Consider the following 17,050-nt stretch of genomic DNA (forward strand, 5'->3'; position numbering starts at 1 on the left):
ATATATATATATATTTTTTTTTTTTTAAATTTGTTTTGACTCTTAACATGATTATAGTATAAACTATCTTATTTTTTAAGTTGGATTAAACTGAACAAACTGTGCCAAATTTTTCTAAAGTCGGCTCAGTAATTTAGGATTTTACCCCGAACAAAACTCGACTCTTTCGTAATGTTAGCTATTTTGACATTTCCTTTTAAATTAAAAGCAAATTGTCTTTATACATACAATTATTTTCTAAAATAAAATTTTCAAATATTTCAAGCAATGAAATGTGTTTTTTGAGTGACAATTAAATACGAATAGATTGTAAATGACATAAAACCATCGAAATGTAAACAAAAGATTCACGAGAAAAACCAAAACTCCTAATTTTAACCTTCCTATACCCGCGCCAAATGTTTTAACACCTATACCCGCGCACGGTGTGACAGACCGTGACTTTAACTCCTCTTACCTGGTTATTTTTCTATAAAACCGTTTATATTTTTTTTATTTTATAGGAAATATAGGAAGTAATAAAGCAAAAAATATCAATTGTTAACATAAATTATTTATTACTTTAATGACTATCAGTTTTTCCAAAACAGACTGAAAAAAATATTTACAAAAAGCTGTTTCGTCGGTCTCCCAGACATGTGCGCGGGTATAGGAAGGTTAACATTATGCGTTATACATTGAATCATGATTAAACATAACCAAACTATGAATACTACTGTGATCAAATTGAAAAGTGAATTTTGTCGTCCATTCTCGCTGCAGAACTTGGAAAGATCCTCAAAGCCTTCTTCGATTCAATTTTTATATCTTTAAATATGTCATAACGATGTCCTCGGAGTGGTCATATGAATTTGCTGAATAGCCAGAGGTTACACGAAGGTAGATCAGGGAAATGCGTTGGTTGCGGCACGATATTAATTGAAAATGTGGCGAAATGATCATGAATAACCAATGTAGTATGAGATGGTGCATTATCGCACTTCTTTGTTCAATAAATTCAGACATATGTAGTAAAAATACAAAAATTCACTTTTAGAGCCTCACATGATGAGCGCATCTCAAATACTAATCAATATTTTGACGTGAAACAGTACTTCCAACTTTCAGAAAAATTTACCGTTTCAATTTGATCACAGTAGTACATAAGTATAACGGTTAATTTGACTTAAATTCGGGAATATGATTTCCTTGTTTGTTTTAATTTTTATTTTATGCCATTATTATTAAATTGAAAAATGTCACTGTCATGAAAGGTTGAACGCATTCAAAAAGAGAACACGGTCGATCGTTCTTGTTGAATATAATGAAATTAATGCCATACATTTGAAAATAAGAATGAATTAAATGGAAGTAGCTGATATAGCTTTCTTAATATATTTCTAAAAAATTTTCGATGTTTCCTTTAAGATATTTTTTTTAATTTTATTTTTTACTCATGATATAAAAAACTTTTTTTCAAATATTGGGTCAGAATCCAGAAATTTTCAATGACACAGTGATTCAACTTACAAACAATGTATCTAACTGAAAATTTGGTAAATAGGGTAAATATTTATAGGAGCAAAATAAACCACTGAAAGCATAAATGTAACCCCTTGACGTATTTCCACGAGTCCGACTCGTGGTACAATTTTTGTACCTAACATGATTATCACGAGTCTGACTCGTGGTGTGTAGAAGTGTGCATTGGATGAAAAGAGAAATTAAATTTAAATACTTTTATTACATGCATTCACGTTTCGTTTCGTTTTGCGACTGTTCGTAATCATCAAAACATGTGCGAACAGTTGGAAGCGAATTTCGTTGCACTAATTGATAAGTCAAGGGGTTAAACCGGTTTCCTTGAGTTATTTTTGTAGAAAGAAAATGCTCAGCTCATTTCAGAGATTTATGACATAGTTTTTTCCATTTCAAAAAACTCAGCCGGTTAATAAACGCTTATCCCTGTTAAAGTAAAACTGCTAAACTGGCTGTAACTTTGTCATATTTTGACCTCAAACCATGACAGACAAAACACGGCGAGGCAATACGATTTTCAATATCAATACACTATATCTTCATATAATATATACATTTTAACCACTAATAGCTTATCTTTAGTAACATGTCGTTTTACATACATACATATATACAACATATACATATACTAAAATCGAAAGAATGTTCTTGTTTTAAACGACTTACTTGGATCTAATTTCCTATTAAGAATAATAATTTGTTTCGGTCTAAATCATCATAAAAGTTATTTAAATATATTTGGATTTTTATTTTTATTTAACATCTGTGGACGTTCCCTCATCAAGCTAATTGAACTTCTCATTTTTTATGGAAGATCTGTAAAAATTGAATTTAATATTACACTGAACTATTTTCATGTAGTTTCCAAAAGTTCAATGACTTGAATAATATATATAAATAAAATATTTCATTGTTTAATATTATCAAGTTGAAACTGATTATTTAATCCAATATAGGGAAATGCATATTAGTATAGCAAAGAAGTAATGTTGAATAATAATTTAAGTGAGGATTACTTATAGTTTTCCCCCTAATTTCTAAGAACATAATTTCATATTTTGTCGTCATTATATAGAATATTTTAATTTTGGTCAGTCTCCGGATCTTCATCATGTTCTGGTAGTAATGGACTATCATCACTTAACGGTTTAAGAGGTAACGCGGTTCCTGGTGTTGAGGGTGCCGAACGTGATATAAAAATTTTACGCATTTTACCTCCTCTGCTAGCGAAAAACTTTGCGCCCACTATACTATTGACTGGACTCTTCAATGGGAATTTGCTCGAATTCGACGATGTAGCACTCGGAATCATTGGAATATATAGAGCTTTATTCGATTTTGGAATAAAATGTTTAATTTTGTTTTGGTGTAATGTTGTAGGACGTTTTAATAAATTTTCGGTAACATTGGGCGATCTTTGTGTGTTTTGTGCTTTAGCTGTAATTGTTGCTTTTGCCTTGTCTAATGGTGTAGTTGCTAAATGAACTGTTGTTTTTGCAAACTTTGGATTGTTAGAGCAATTAAGACTTGAGTTTGACTGTATTTCACAGCATGCAACGGAATTGCGTTGTAATTTTCGCTGTGTATATGCGTTAGAGGTCTTAACCATTCCAACAGGTGTATTCGATGGTGAGGACAATGTATGACGTAGCGCAGGCCTCATATGAAGCAGCAGATCTTCACAGCTTATTTCTTCCTGCCACTGACGTATTTGATTGAGAATATCTTTCACTTCGCCAGTCGGGCTAGTAGCTTGTGGAGGCGAGCTAGGTATGCAAGCATTTGCAATACTACTAACATCAGAGCAATTATCTGAAGTTGTATAATTAGTTAAATCATCTGGAATATACTTATTAAGGTTCTTATTAACAGGAAATGATGGGGATTCTGTGTTATTTACCGATGTTTGGGGTTTTTGCTGTTGTTTCTCTAAAAAATTGTAACATGTTTCCAAACTTTGCCTTAATAAATTAATATCTTTCAACTCTGTCTCTGACAGATCATTAGTAGCTCCATTAAAGCCAGCAACTGAATCGCAAGATTTATACGTTGGATTCAGTATACTGGTGTTGATTACAAGTTGAGTGGGAAATGTACTGGTATGATGTAGTTGGTTAGATTTGATGTATCCGTTGTTAACAATCACAGTTGTTCCGTGATTGCTTGAATGAGCTTGTGTAGTAAAACTTTTGAGATCAGTAGCCAATGTATGTTGAGGTTTCACTCCATTCTCATCAAAATTAATTACTTCAAATGATTTACTACCATTCGCATTAGAGCCATTATCGAATCGGTCTACGGAATTATTGTTTATGAAAATATCACTAATGCTGCTACTGCTATTGTTAAAATAACGAAATTGCTGTTCACTTTGGGATTGTATAAAACCTTTTGGAATACAACCTCCGCTAAAATTGCTAGCGCTTCCACTGCTCCGATTACTCTTAGCCACACTTCCATTACCATTGTCAGCATGGTTACCATTTTGATTTGAAATGGAACGATTGGAATTGTTCTCGACGGATTTTTCATTGAAATTGAATTGCTCAACTACCGAAGTTTGTAAAATAGTGCTGTAAGGTGTTGTTGAGTTTGATGTATTTTCTATATCCACGTCGTTTTCATTCCCGCCAACTGAACCATTTAGTGCTACCACAGTGAAATGCGGAGCTCTATTTTGTTTAAATATTTGCTGAGTGACCATACCACTATTTATATCGTGCATACCCATATTATTATTGCCTCCATTACCTCCACTTGCATAAACTAATTGCGAGGCAGATCGCGGTATTAAAAAGTCCTGGGGGAAATGTGAATTAAAACCAGTTTCGGGGCTGGCTGCACGAGAATATGGTGGTGGTACCAGGGTATTTGCTTCGTTAATATTACAAATAAAGCTTGAACTTAGAGAATCTATCGTACTAGCTGCAGACAATGATCCAATTGGCCGGACAATATAGTTACGAAAATATTGTACCATTAGGTAACTGGAACCAGTTTTAGTATTGTCGCTGTTGCATGTAAAAACAAGTGGATAAAGATCCGGCTTCGATGTTACCTTCAATTATTCATTAATAAAAATTGCGGTTATAAATTGAAAAAAATAAAAAAAAAATACCTCGGTATATGGAGGCGGCGGATGATGAAACGAATTACAGCGGCTATATTGTGGCGGGGCATAACAGGACCCTGCCGAGTCACCCTCAGATTGAGCACGATGGTCAGTGAATCCCCAACCGCAAAGTGTTCGCCGCTTCTTCCACAAGGAATACGCACACAGTAAAGCCAACATGATCGCAACTACCAAACACCTAGTTTCATTTGTATATGTCATATAAAGATAGAATTTAATATGTGGTAATTAGGATGATGCCGTAAAAATAAAAGATTATTTATACTAAAAAGACTTATCATGTATTGTCTATTAATACGTAAACTGAGGTTGGTTTACAATTACCCGTTATGTCCCTTTAATATTTATAAAAAAATATTTAATATATCGTCACCTATAATGCAAAATAACGTAAATATATTTTCGAAAATTTACAGTATCGTGATTGAAACTCGAAATAAAATGGAGCAAGAGTGAAAAACAAAATTAAAATTTTGGGTAAAACTGGTTCATATATGAGCGCAGAACCTGAAAATGTTGGACATACGCAATATTATGTATGTAATTTGAGGTAGTAAATCGTAATCAATAGGATACTCAATTTCGCATTTTTTGGTGATACGTTATTTTGCATTTTAGGTGACGATATGCATATACCCATATCTTCTAAATCTGCTTGTCCTATTTTTGTAAAATTTACATATATATAAATATTAAACAATAAAATTAATAATTAACATATGAATATCCATATACATGGAATCTTACCAGAAAAACCAATGGCTTATGAAAAACAAATTCAAGACATGTTCTGATGATGGTGGTAATGAACGAGGTCCACTTTGATATGGAGGACAGCATCCTTGAGTACAGCATTCCCTCGGCAATGAACAGTAATGACCTCCTTCACAAAAGCGTGCATGAACCTGGTAATTACAATAAAAATAAGTATGACAAAACAAATGTCAGTCGTAGCCTAACATTAAATAATCTCACAATTTGTACCCACATTATCTAATTTGTCCACATATTTTCCTTAAAATATTTAACTTAGCTTTATATGTGCTTGGTGTTTAGCACACCATAATGACGGGAATTCTAAGGAAAACTAAGATAGTATATAGATTTCATATTAATGACTCATAGTTAATGATAATACTGTATTATATTGCAGAAGAGAAATACATAAAATTTCACAACGGAAGCAATATATGTACATACACATATACTCTTCAACTAATTTTTAAACTGGAATTTCTTACATATTATTCATTTCTGTAATATGAACAAGTCGCATGCAATATTTTCCTGTATTAAAGTAATTTTTCCTACCAAGAAATTTAATTCTAAAATTGGAATATGAGGTCAAATTTTCTGAATAAACAGAATATCATTTGAATTTGACGCACCAAATGGATCTGATGAGGTAAACAAATTTATTTGTTTTGGAAAATCTAAAATCTGCTGGCTTCAACTTTAAGAATCAAATGAGCCGTGCAGATCTGATGAACTAAAACAATATGTATTGGCGAACAGCATTTACATATACATATATGTATACAAATACATACACATATAATGGAGGTAGAAGATAAGAAATGAAATAATTTAACACTTATAAAAATAAAAGAGTCTTCTCTGAAAGACATATGCAAAATTCCACCTGCATTTACATATTTATTTCGATACAAATGCAATAACTTACAAGATTCGGCATGCGGAAGATGTTAAACATCAAAATGGCAGGGATCAGCAACATTTCTTTTCGCCCCTAAAAGCCGTTTGTCATTGATTGTAAGTATGTCGTAATCCCTCATCCATTAATATTAAATTAAAGTATCGCTTTTGTATTTGTTTTTTATTTTCTAACTTCACAATTTTGGAAGTCCGAATATTTTAGTGTGACTGTGTAGATTTGAGTGATATTTTTGCGACGAAATGTCTGCCTTTCGGTCAAAAAAGATTAAAACTCAAGGAAATCATTTTATTTTCGTTTTCAAGTATAAGTGGTATTTCGAGATATATTATCATCTATTAATCACTTTTATATATGTATGTATATTTAGGTACGTCTTTTAGTGATATATTATTTGTTTATGGTTATCAATAATCGCGTAAATTAATTATGCTTTATAAAACCCAGTTTTGACATTATGTTGCTATGATAAATATTGAAGGTGAGAAAATTTGTAACCCACCCTTAACAAAATACTCGTCATTTCCCTTTCCATTTAAATACGTAGTATTGCCAACAGAGATATATTGATACTCCCATAAGGGATATGGGCTTATTCATTTTTAACATTTAATAATAAATCGAAGGCGCAACAAAACTTTAAAGTTATTCAAGCAATTTCCTTAGTTACTTCGGGCAATTAAATACATTTGTATAGTATGCAGAAAATATAGTTTCCATTTTTACCATATTATTCGTTCGGAAAAAAATTGTAAATGGTTGCAAATGTAACGTAATTACTTCTACCGACTTTTATTAAGATTTTCTACAAGCAATTACAAATATCTGAGTATTTTTTCTATTAAAAATGAAGAAGAATTTTCATTAACGATCCTGGGTTGACTTTCCGTTCCGTTCCCACATTACGTTAAAAAATTAAATAAATATTTTACGTTCTTTGGTATTACCCTGTATCTTCGGGCAATTTGTAAATAATCAACATTGTTACCTTTACTTTTATTAAAAAAGCGCAACCTCTGAAGAATTGGGTTTTAATTTGGTTTCAGTAGTTCAAAATCTTTTACGAATATATACTTCGACCTATAAAAAATTGCTTATTTATAATTCGGTGATATTAAATGAATTCGTATATTTTGCGAATTTATCTTATAATATATTACTGCAATGTATTCATAGCAGGATATTCAGACGGCATCAATGTGCCTCAAGGTATTCAATATACATTAAATTATTTATAGAGTTTGTCTATATCTTAATAATATTTATTTACTCTATAGTCATATTTTTGGAACCAGGAACAATAGTTGACTATCATCCAAAGACGCGCCACAAGGGATTTTTCGATAATGATATGCGAATTTATTGTTACAGTGGGTCACGAAAAGATTGGACCCATATTTTTGAGAATATTGAGCTTCAATTGGAAATTGAAAAGGATGAATTCAAACAATATGAAGGTGCTACGCCATCAGAAGTTCGACAAAATTTTGAAGATCGGCAGTCTCTATTTAGTTTTAATTTGTTTAGTAATAAGCGGACACGTTTAAACCTTTATCCCTTTAAACAACAATGCATTGGAATTGATACAACGCTGCCCTATCGTGTACGCCTGCATCAATTACGAATTGACTATTTTCGCTTTATTCAATTCTCCGTGGCTATATGTTTATTTATATTTGCTGGAAGCCTTAGTAATAACTCAATATTGTTTTATCTCACTGGAGTTACTATTGGAATAGGCTCATCTTTTATGCTTATTATTTGGTTAACAAGTAAATTAATGCCCAGGTACGTTTTATTTCTAGTGTTTTTGTGCATTTATAATTAACTTCTCAATAGGCGTCCTATGGTGTACACCATCTTGATTGGTGGATGGTCAATTGGATTTTACATTATTCAACGACTTTGGGATAACCTTCATTTGATTTTTCAAATGTATCGCGCGTATGTTCTTTGCTATATATTCACGACAGGAATAATATCTTTCTTCTTTTGTTACCGTATTGGTCCCCCAACAAATCAACGATCGAAGAATATTATAAAGTGGGCTTTACAAATAATGGCTACAATTATGGCATATTTTTCAATACAATATGAAGAAGCCAGTGTACTCATTTTAGCCGCAATAATATTTTTGAATTATTTGCCGAGTTCACTCTTATACAAACCTCTCAAGATTTATAGATGGCTCTTTCCACCTAAAAGACGTTTCCTTACCAACGAGGAATTTTATGAAGAAGGTATTAGAGAAACTTCCAAAGCCTTGAGCGAATTACGAGCGTATGCCAGCAGTCCTGACTGTAAACAGTGGAAAGTATGGCCATACATAACATAACCGAAATCTTTGTTTTAAAATTTCATTTTACAGATTATATCCAAACTAAGTGATCCTTTACGATTTGCAGCTTTTGTAGAAGGCCAGTCTCACCTGCGAGAAGAAGAAATCTTACGCTATGAAAATCACACAGTAGCTATTGAGCATAGTGAAACCGACTCAGATGAAAATTTCGAAATAGAGAAAGAATACAAAAAACATAATTTCCCTCGTTCCTATCTTAAAAATGAACAATATGGTTATAATCAAAGTAAAATATTTAGTAATAACACTACATATGACGAAACGAGCGAAGAAGGTGAGAATGGCGAGGATGATATTGTGTATGAAGATACTACAAAATCAAAAGGTCCTTTTAATAATATGAATATTCAGAACAAATCGAATTATGAAAGAAGCGGTACACACAAATTTGATGCCAGTAATATATATCGCACATATTCTTCGAAATTTTCTAGTAACACAAAAAGAGAAGGGAAGTCTAAAATGTGAACTTGATGTTACACTTAGCTGCCCACATTATTGCAGCTGGTCTAAAAGTGATAATTAGTGAAACCTTCCCACATAAAAAAGACAACACAGGCAGGGTCAGTGGGAATCCCATAACGTTATTGTTTATAATGATTTGTACAACTCTGTCTATCTTTAAATTGTGTATCTATATTTGCTTTTTAAATATGTTAGGATATGTATACTAATAAAATAGACTGCTATTTTTCATCTGAAATGTTCCTACTTTTTTTTTTGCTGTAGAAAAAGAATAAATACTCGACAACAACTTTTACCTACTGTTTTCCCATTCATAATAGAGAATGGAGTAATACTTTTTAGCACGGTGGCGCTAATTGGAAATTCCAAACGAAGCCAAGTTCTTCTCCACCTGGTCCTTCTAACGGAGTGGAGGTCTTCCTCTTCCTCTGCTTTCCCCGGCGGGTACCGCGTCGAATACTTGAAGAACTGAAGTATTTTCGTCCATACGTACGACATGACCTAGCCAGCGTAGCCGCTGTCTTTTAATTCGCTCAACTGGGTGTATAACGTAATGTCGACAATCAAAAACACGAAATTTAGAATCCTGACAAAATACGCACAAATCAAGAAAAGATGGCGTTGTTCGTTCGAGGTCCTGCGGCCTACGGCCACGAACACGCTCAGGATCATAACCCTTATCAGTAGAATTCTCTTTCTTGATTTGTCGGTATTTTAATTTGTCGATGTTTTGGTATTTTGACTGTCGGGATTCTAAATTTCGAGTTTTTGATTGTCGGCAATACGTTTTACACCCGGTAAAATATTTGTCACTCGTCGGCATTTTGGTTTGTCGGCATTTTCAACGTCGGTATTTTAAGTGTATCCCCTCTGAACTATGCTAATGTCGTCGTATATCTCATACAGAACATCGTTCCCTCGAAATCTTCCGTAGAACTTTTCTTTCGACAACTCGCAACGTCAACTCAGATGTTTTCATCGACATGCCTCTGCACCATAAAGCAGGACGGGGATAATGAGTGACTTAAAGAGTTTTGTTTTTGTTCGTCGAGAGAGGACTTTACTTCTCAATTGCCTACTTAGTCCGAAGTAGCACGTTTTGGCAAGAGATATTCTACGTTGGATTTCGAGGCAGACGTTGTTGTTGGTATTGATGCTGATTCCAAGATAGACGAAATTACCTACAACTTCGAAGTTGTGACTGTCAATAGTGACGTGGGTGCCAGAAGATATTTCGTCTTGCCCTCGTTCAACACCAGATCAATGTGCTTCATTGCCTCTCCATTCTGGAGAAAGTAGAACTAACGGCGCTGTTGTAAAGGCCAATGATATCAATATCATCAGCATACGCCAGCAGCTGTACAGTCTTATAGAAGATTGTATCTACTCGGTTTAGTTCTGCAGCTTGAATTATTATCTCCAGAAGTAGGTTGAAGAAGACACACGAAAGAGAGTCGCCTTCTCTGAAACCTCATTTGGCATCGAACGGCCTGGAGAGGTCCTTCCCGATCGTGACGGAACTTTTGGTATTGCTTAACGTCAGTTTACACAGCCGTATTAGTTTTGCGGGGATACCAAATTCAGACATCGCGGCATAAAGGCAGCTTTGAAATTTACGGTGGTGAACGTCGATTCCTTTTTCACAGGTCTTTTCCAAAATTTGGCGCATAGTGAATATCTGGTAAGTTGTTGATTTGCCAGGTCTAAAGACAAACAGATAAGGTCCAATCAGTTTATTAACTTGGTGGTGGGCTTTAATCTTTGACACAATACGCTCGATAGAACTTTATACGGTATTTGGAGCAGATAGTGGGGTCTTTCTTTTTTTGGATTGGGCAGAGCACACTTATATTCCAATCATTGTTCATGCTTGCGTCTGACCATATTCTACAAAGAAGTTTATGCATGCTCCTTATCAGTTCTTTGTTACCGTGTTTGAATAGATCGGCCAGCAACCCATCGGCCCCGCCGCTTTTTTGTTCTTTAGACGGGTAATTGCTTTTTGAATATCTTCTTGGTCGAGCAATGGAACGTCTGCTCCATCGTCATCGATTGGGGAATCGGGTTTGCCTGCTCCTGGCGTTATACTTTGATTGACATTCAGCAGGCTGAAGAAGTTTCCCCTCCATAATTTTAGCATGCTCTGGGCATCAGTCACTAAATCACCTCTGGGAGTTCTACAAAAGTATGCTCCGGTCTTGAAAACTTCTGCTAGTCGCCGCATCGTTTCGTAGAATTTTCGAGCAAAAGGTTATTAGAGAATTCAAAACCAGAACCAGATTGACGCAGGATATGAACATACTTTCAACTGTAAGGCAAATGGTAGAAGAAAGCCGAATTGCAAAAGCTTACTATGCACAATGGAACACAGCGAAGCTGATATCCTGAAGTAGATGCATGAATGTATGTATTTACAGTATGTCGGGTTTATTTAACCGTAATGGATTCCGTTTTTTGTCGGACCGAGATCTGTCAACTCCGAAGCATTCTTCCAAATTATTTCTGGAATTTTTTCCGCCGCTACAACATCAACAAAAAATTTTTGGGATTTCTATATTCGTTATTTTTACAATTATTAATGAAATATATTCACAACATTTTGTCGAATAATTGTTTTGTAACATAATTATGGGTTCAATTTAATTATTGTTTACATCTTAGCAAATACCGACTGCCAAAGTCCTCGATTCGTCCTAAGATTATGTAATATATTTTCTCTCACTAAAATTAAGCCAAACACCACCATCTTGTTGAGTTAGAAAATATTTCGGATCTAGTTTAACAAATGGTTTAGTTTTTGCATTCAGAGTAACACTAAATTGCCTTATAATTGAAGCGATGGCTACCTTTGTTTGAATCGTAGCATAATTAATGCCTTTGAAAAATAAAAGATTCCATAATATATCTGTAAACAGTTGAAAAGATAAAAATTTCATACCCAAACACATTCGTGGCCCATCGCCAAATCCTAAAAACGCTCCAACATTGCGAAGGAATTTCAAATTATTTCCATCCTTTGTAAGAAATCTTTCAGGCTGAAATCGATCTGGATTACAATAATGATTTTCATCATGATGAATTGCGTATATTGGAATCATTACAGAGTCACCAATTGCTAAGGAGACTTTGCCACCGTTTTTGTTGGTAAAAGTATAAGGTACAGTGCATCTCTTAATGGACCACAAACCAGGCGGAAGAATTCTAATACACTCTTATGTTGAAAAGAAACATTTTTACCTTAAGTGCAAATATATTAGTTTTGTAAATAACGTACCATATACACAAGCATTCAAATAAGGAAGTTCATTCAGTTTTTCAAAACATATTTCACCGTTAATGGAGTTATTTACTATTTCTTTACGTAATCTTTTTTGGACAGTCTGGTAACGACCTAACTAAATTCAATAATAAATATGATTTAAAAGCGTTAATATTAGGGGGAAAATATCTCTTACTAGAAATAAACAGTGAGATATAACCGTCGCTGATGTATCTAATCCATCGATGAGGAAAGTCATTGTATGCGAAATCAAGTTTTGTTCGCTAAGGTTGTGGGTTTTCTTTAGAGACATTAAATGATCCATGAAGTCACGCCGTTTTGTTGAACTTTCTAAATAGATTTTCAAAGCCTCTTGGATTAGCTTTTTAAAAAAATATTCGCATTTGTTAGGAATAAATTTTACTTTGAAGATGTTTATAATTTTGGGCAATACACCGGCCATGATGGTATATAAAATAAAAACGTTGTTGTTTTCGGAAAGCATCTTCATATTTTTTGTAATTTGGTCAACGAAAGTTATTTCACTAATACCGAGCACACTTCTTGCTATATTTTCTGCAGTGAAATGAAGTGCAATCTGAAATGGTTAATGTAAATACATATTTCTTCATAAATTTAATTGATTTTTAATAATTAATACATATTAGAAATATCCTATTATATTTTAAATAAACTAATAATACCATATTCTTAATTGAACAATTAGGTACAAGTAAAAAATTATTTTAATTTCGTACCATTTCAATAGCAATTGACTTCCCAGAATTATTACTATTGATTATTATTTTTTTGTTATTGTAATATTAAAAAAAATTTTATTTCTTGTTCTTCCTTTCCTTTTTTAAGTAGACACCGCTCACGCGGTTATAGCCGAGTTTACAACAGCGCTAGTAGACAGGTCCTTCTCCACCTGGTCTTTCTAACGGAGTTGGAGCCTTCCTCTTCCTCTGCTTCCCCCGGCGGGTATTGCATCGAATACTTTCAGAGCTGAAGTGTTTTCGTCCATTCGGACAATATGACCTAGCCAGCGTAGCCCCTGTCTTTTAATTCGCTGAAGTATGTCAATGACATCGTGTATCTCATCGTTCATCAAATGCGATATTCGCCGTGACCAATGCGCAAAGTACCATAAATCTTTCGCAGAACCTTTCTCTTGAAAACTTGTTGTGAGACAGAAATTTTTAGTATAAAACGGATGTGTTCAAAAAGGCAGCGGTCACAACAGATTTATTCTCAGAAGTTTTCTTTATTTCGTTTAGCAATGAAATATTATTAACAACAAGTAAGGAAGGGCTAAGTTCGAGTGTCACCGAACATTTTATACTCTCGCATGATAAAATGATAAGGGGGGTCACGAGTAGTTTTCGAGATATGTACAAAAAATTTATATGGGGGGGGGGGGGTCACGACCACTTTTCCAAAAAAATTACGTCCAAATATGCCCCTCCCTAATGCGATCCTTTGTGCCAAATTTTATTTTATTTTTTTTATTTTTTTTATTTTATCTTTATTTATGGCTTAGTTATGATACTTTACATTTCGGTTTTCGCCAGTTTGTGAGCGTGGCAGTGAGGTTTTCGGTTTCCGCTATTTTGTGGGCGTGGCAGTGAGCCGATTTTGCCCATCTTCGAACTTAATCTTCTTATGGAAGAGAAGGATTATCCTCTAATTTCAGTTATATATATCAATTTATTTTCAAACTGTAGGTACCCGGGCCTAAATATTCGGTACCTAGGGACTTGGAACAGTTTTTATTGGATTTAAATAATTTTAAAATATTAAATAAAAAAGGTGGCAAACACTAAAGACATTATTCGTGCAAAGTTTTATCCCGTTATATTAATTACTTCTTGATTTATGTACTGGAAATTAAATGAATTTAAAACTGTGCTATATGGGAAGTAGGCGTGATTGTTGTCCGATTTCATCCATTTTCACACTGTCGGTAGAAACTCTTAAAATATTTGTACTCAGCTAATTTGGTTTTTGTACCTTAAGCGGTTTAGGAGATATTCACACTAAACTTGTTAGAGGGCGGGGCCACGCCCACTTTTTCAAAAAAATTTCCCCACAAGTGCCCCTTTTACTGAAATGTTCTGTACCAAATTACATCTTACTGGCACTTTATATGTTTTCGGTTAATGGGAATTTGTGACCGTGGCAGTGGTCAGGGGTTACGCCCATCTACGAACTCGATATTTTGTTTGCACTAAGGAACCCACGTCCGTTTTTTTTTTGTAAAAAATTGCGGGCTCAAGTTCAGGGAGGACTCTAGACAATTGGGTACATATTTTTAGCAAACAATAATTATCAAAGGTTTTTAGGAAAAAGATCGTGTGCAATTTTATATAGTATTTTAGATGAATTACAGCACATGGCTTCGTCCGCAACACAATATTTGAATAAATATATTACACACAATAACACATAGACCCACAATGTCGTTAAGATAAATACTTGTATAGGTACATAGGTTCGGGCTTAGAACTCTATAGCAAACTGTAATATGTATTGGTATATACTCGTATTAACATAAATTATAGCGTCACTGAGACTTACATCTTTTCCATTTAGGCCGTCTTTTGAATGAATATTCATCTGACGTTTTAAGAACTCACACCAAGACTTACAAACCAATTGCATACTACAGTAGGAGGTTCGCATACGAGCGATTGTAAAACCTGGAGATACTAATGATCGCTGTTCCCGCCATTCCTGGTCGCTCAGTAAAAAAGGATTACACATTAATAATGGATCCTTATTTTTGTCAATCTGATAAAAATTATAGTTTTGTTTAAGAGTGACGTAAATTATAACTTACAATTTTTGGCTTACCAGTTTTGCAACATCATTAGAACTAAAATGTTTAAAAGCTGTAACAAAAACGTCATGCACAAGTTTTGGTTCTAATAGCATAAGTAGTGGAGAACGAAGGAGAAAAACACCCACGTAACTTTCACAATTTTTGTATTTTCTAGAAAAGGTAAAAATATTCTTCAAATTTGATACAAGAATAATTTTATCAACTTGTAATTTATAATTAAGACATTCTTGCCTATAAATATTGTTTATATCGTCTGCAAAATGTTGTTTGTTGGTAACTAATCCTGGAAATGATCCAAATAAAGGTAACGGTTTCGGACCTTTTATGCCACGCATACTCCAGTATGTAAAATTCCATTTCAGAAAAAGATATATCATGAAAAATATCACCGTTAATAAGATAAGTGAAAATAAAACCATTTTCTTTCCTTATTTAAGCAATTTTTTAGTATATAAATATGTAATATGTATCTTATCTAATCTATCTACAAACGATATTGTTCAGCTGTCGTGATACCGCGTCAGAAAACTTCTAAATGAAGCTTACTTGGATTTTATTTATAGGTAAGTGTACATATGCAAAAATACATGTAAAACTGTTTATATTATGTATGAAAATCCGAAAGTACACAGAACAATCTAAATTTCGTGACGATAAACGTTGTGTTGTTCAACACATCAATTTAAAAAAAATGGGAACGCCTTATTGAATAGACAATTATGTAAAATTAACTTTGAAAATATTGCTAGGGCTATGGCAATGGTGGAGCTTTATGTGAGCGCCACAAACGGTCAAATATTTTGATGCATACAAAACCTTCTTTTTATACTATCGCAACAAAGTTGCTAAGGAGAGTATTATAGTGGCCCCGCCCCCTACTAAGTTTTTTGTACATATCTCGGAAACTACTACAGCTATGTCAACCCAACTCTATAGAGTCATTTAATTCAGGCATTTCCATATACAATTCAAAAATGGAAGAAATCGGAAAATAACCACGCCCACCTCCCATACAAAGAGTATGTTGAAAATCACTAAAAGTGTGTTAGCCGACTAACAAAAAACGTCAGAAACACTAAATTTTACGGAAGAAATGGCTGAAGGAAGCTGCACCCAGGCTTTTTTTAAAATTGAAAATGGGCGTGGCGTCGCCCACTTATGGACCAAAAACCATATCTTAGGAACTGCTCAACCGATTTCAATGAAATTCGGTATATAATATTTTCTTAACACCCTGATAACATGTACGAAATATGGGTGAAATCGGTTCATAACCACGCCTTCTTCCAATATAACGCTATTTTGAATTCCATCTGATGCCTTCTCTGTATAATATATTCATTAGGAACCAATGATGATAACGGTGAAACAGGCATTGCTGAGTGGTCGGTTTCATTTACGAAGTTGGTGGTATTGCCACTTAACCGTAGTGTAGTGAACAAATTTGTAAATCATTAAAGTCCCCATTTTTGGTTTAAAAGGCTATTGTGCCCCATGCATACTTTTTCGAGAGTTTAGAGAGTAGGTTTAGGAGAGCTCTCGAAGAGGGACGATTTAAATAGGCGCAGAAAAGAAGGTAAAATCATGTAAGTACTATCTTTGAATAAGTCATTAGTTAGACATCTAGTAGTGGATTGTACTAATAATTTAAAACAATAATCGGTTTATAGATAAGCACATTTATTATCAACCTTAATAGTAATGTGATATATTTAAATACTTTGTACCTTAGTTAAAGTATTTCGATAAGTAGATGACCTACACATAGAATTTAGTTGGGGTTTGCACCGCGATCT

At 33.8% G+C, this 17,050-nt stretch overlaps 3 protein-coding genes across 3 annotated transcripts; 1 reads left to right on the plus strand and 2 right to left on the minus strand.

The window, feature by feature from the left end:
- Window positions 1–2,251: 2,251 nt before the first annotated feature.
- LOC108978865 (putative mediator of RNA polymerase II transcription subunit 26) lies at window positions 2,252–6,778 on the minus strand. The gene is made up of 4 exons (XM_018949370.1): window positions 6,336–6,778; window positions 5,399–5,556; window positions 4,637–4,829; window positions 2,252–4,576 (listed from the first exon to the last, which is right to left on the minus strand). Exons 1-4 carry the CDS (start codon window positions 6,387–6,389, stop codon window positions 2,600–2,602), a joined length of 2,382 nt encoding a protein of 793 aa, XP_018804915.1. The 5' UTR covers window positions 6,390–6,778; the 3' UTR covers window positions 2,252–2,599.
- Window positions 6,779–7,310: 532 nt separating this feature from the next.
- LOC108978813 (nuclear envelope integral membrane protein 1a) lies at window positions 7,311–9,388 on the plus strand. Its single transcript, XM_018949274.1, has 4 exons — window positions 7,311–7,535; window positions 7,604–8,114; window positions 8,166–8,640; window positions 8,695–9,388. Exons 1-4 carry the CDS (start codon window positions 7,445–7,447, stop codon window positions 9,151–9,153), a joined length of 1,536 nt encoding a protein of 511 aa, XP_018804819.1. The 5' UTR covers window positions 7,311–7,444; the 3' UTR covers window positions 9,154–9,388.
- Window positions 9,389–11,790: 2,402 nt separating this feature from the next.
- Window positions 11,791–15,703, minus strand: LOC108978819 (probable cytochrome P450 28d1). The gene is made up of 7 exons (XM_018949280.1): window positions 15,486–15,703; window positions 15,266–15,404; window positions 14,990–15,202; window positions 12,606–13,007; window positions 12,425–12,545; window positions 12,089–12,361; window positions 11,791–12,025 (listed from the first exon to the last, which is right to left on the minus strand). The coding sequence occupies exons 1-7, from the start codon at window positions 15,671–15,673 to the stop codon at window positions 11,850–11,852; spliced, it is 1,512 nt and encodes a 503-aa protein (XP_018804825.1). The 5' UTR covers window positions 15,674–15,703; the 3' UTR covers window positions 11,791–11,849.
- Window positions 15,704–17,050: the final 1,347 nt, after the last annotated feature.

The sequence above is a fragment of the Bactrocera latifrons genome, unplaced genomic scaffold, assembly GCF_001853355.1.
Source record: "Bactrocera latifrons isolate USDA-ARS-PBARC rearing strain unplaced genomic scaffold, ASM185335v1 scaffold_128, whole genome shotgun sequence".
Lineage (NCBI taxonomy): Eukaryota > Metazoa > Arthropoda > Insecta > Diptera > Tephritidae > Bactrocera > Bactrocera latifrons.

Excerpts from the sequence above, each read along its gene's own strand:
- LOC108978865 (XM_018949370.1), bottom strand. The coding sequence starts at position 6,389 with ATGTTGCTGATCCCTGCCATTTTGATGTTTAACATCTTCCGCATGCCG. Across the intron at positions 5,557-6,335 it reads TCTTCCGCATGCCGAATCTT|GTTCATGCACGCTTTTGTGA; the intron begins GTAAGTTATTGC and ends TGTAATTACCAG. Across the intron at positions 4,577-4,636 it reads CGCCGCCTCCATATACCGAG|GTAACATCGAAGCCGGATCT; the intron begins GTATTTTTTTTT and ends GAATAATTGAAG.
- LOC108978813 (XM_018949274.1), top strand. The coding sequence starts at position 7,445 with ATGAATTCGTATATTTTGCGAATTTATCTTATAATATATTACTGCAAT. Across the intron at positions 7,536-7,603 it reads CGGCATCAATGTGCCTCAAG|TCATATTTTTGGAACCAGGA; the intron begins GTATTCAATATA and ends TTTACTCTATAG. Across the intron at positions 8,115-8,165 it reads ACAAGTAAATTAATGCCCAG|GCGTCCTATGGTGTACACCA; the intron begins GTACGTTTTATT and ends ACTTCTCAATAG.
- LOC108978819 (XM_018949280.1), bottom strand. The coding sequence starts at position 15,673 with ATGGTTTTATTTTCACTTATCTTATTAACGGTGATATTTTTCATGATA. Across the intron at positions 15,405-15,485 it reads GATATAAACAATATTTATAG|AAAATACAAAAATTGTGAAA; the intron begins GCAAGAATGTCT and ends TACCTTTTCTAG. Across the intron at positions 15,203-15,265 it reads CTAATGATGTTGCAAAACTG|ATTGACAAAAATAAGGATCC; the intron begins GTAAGCCAAAAA and ends AATTTTTATCAG.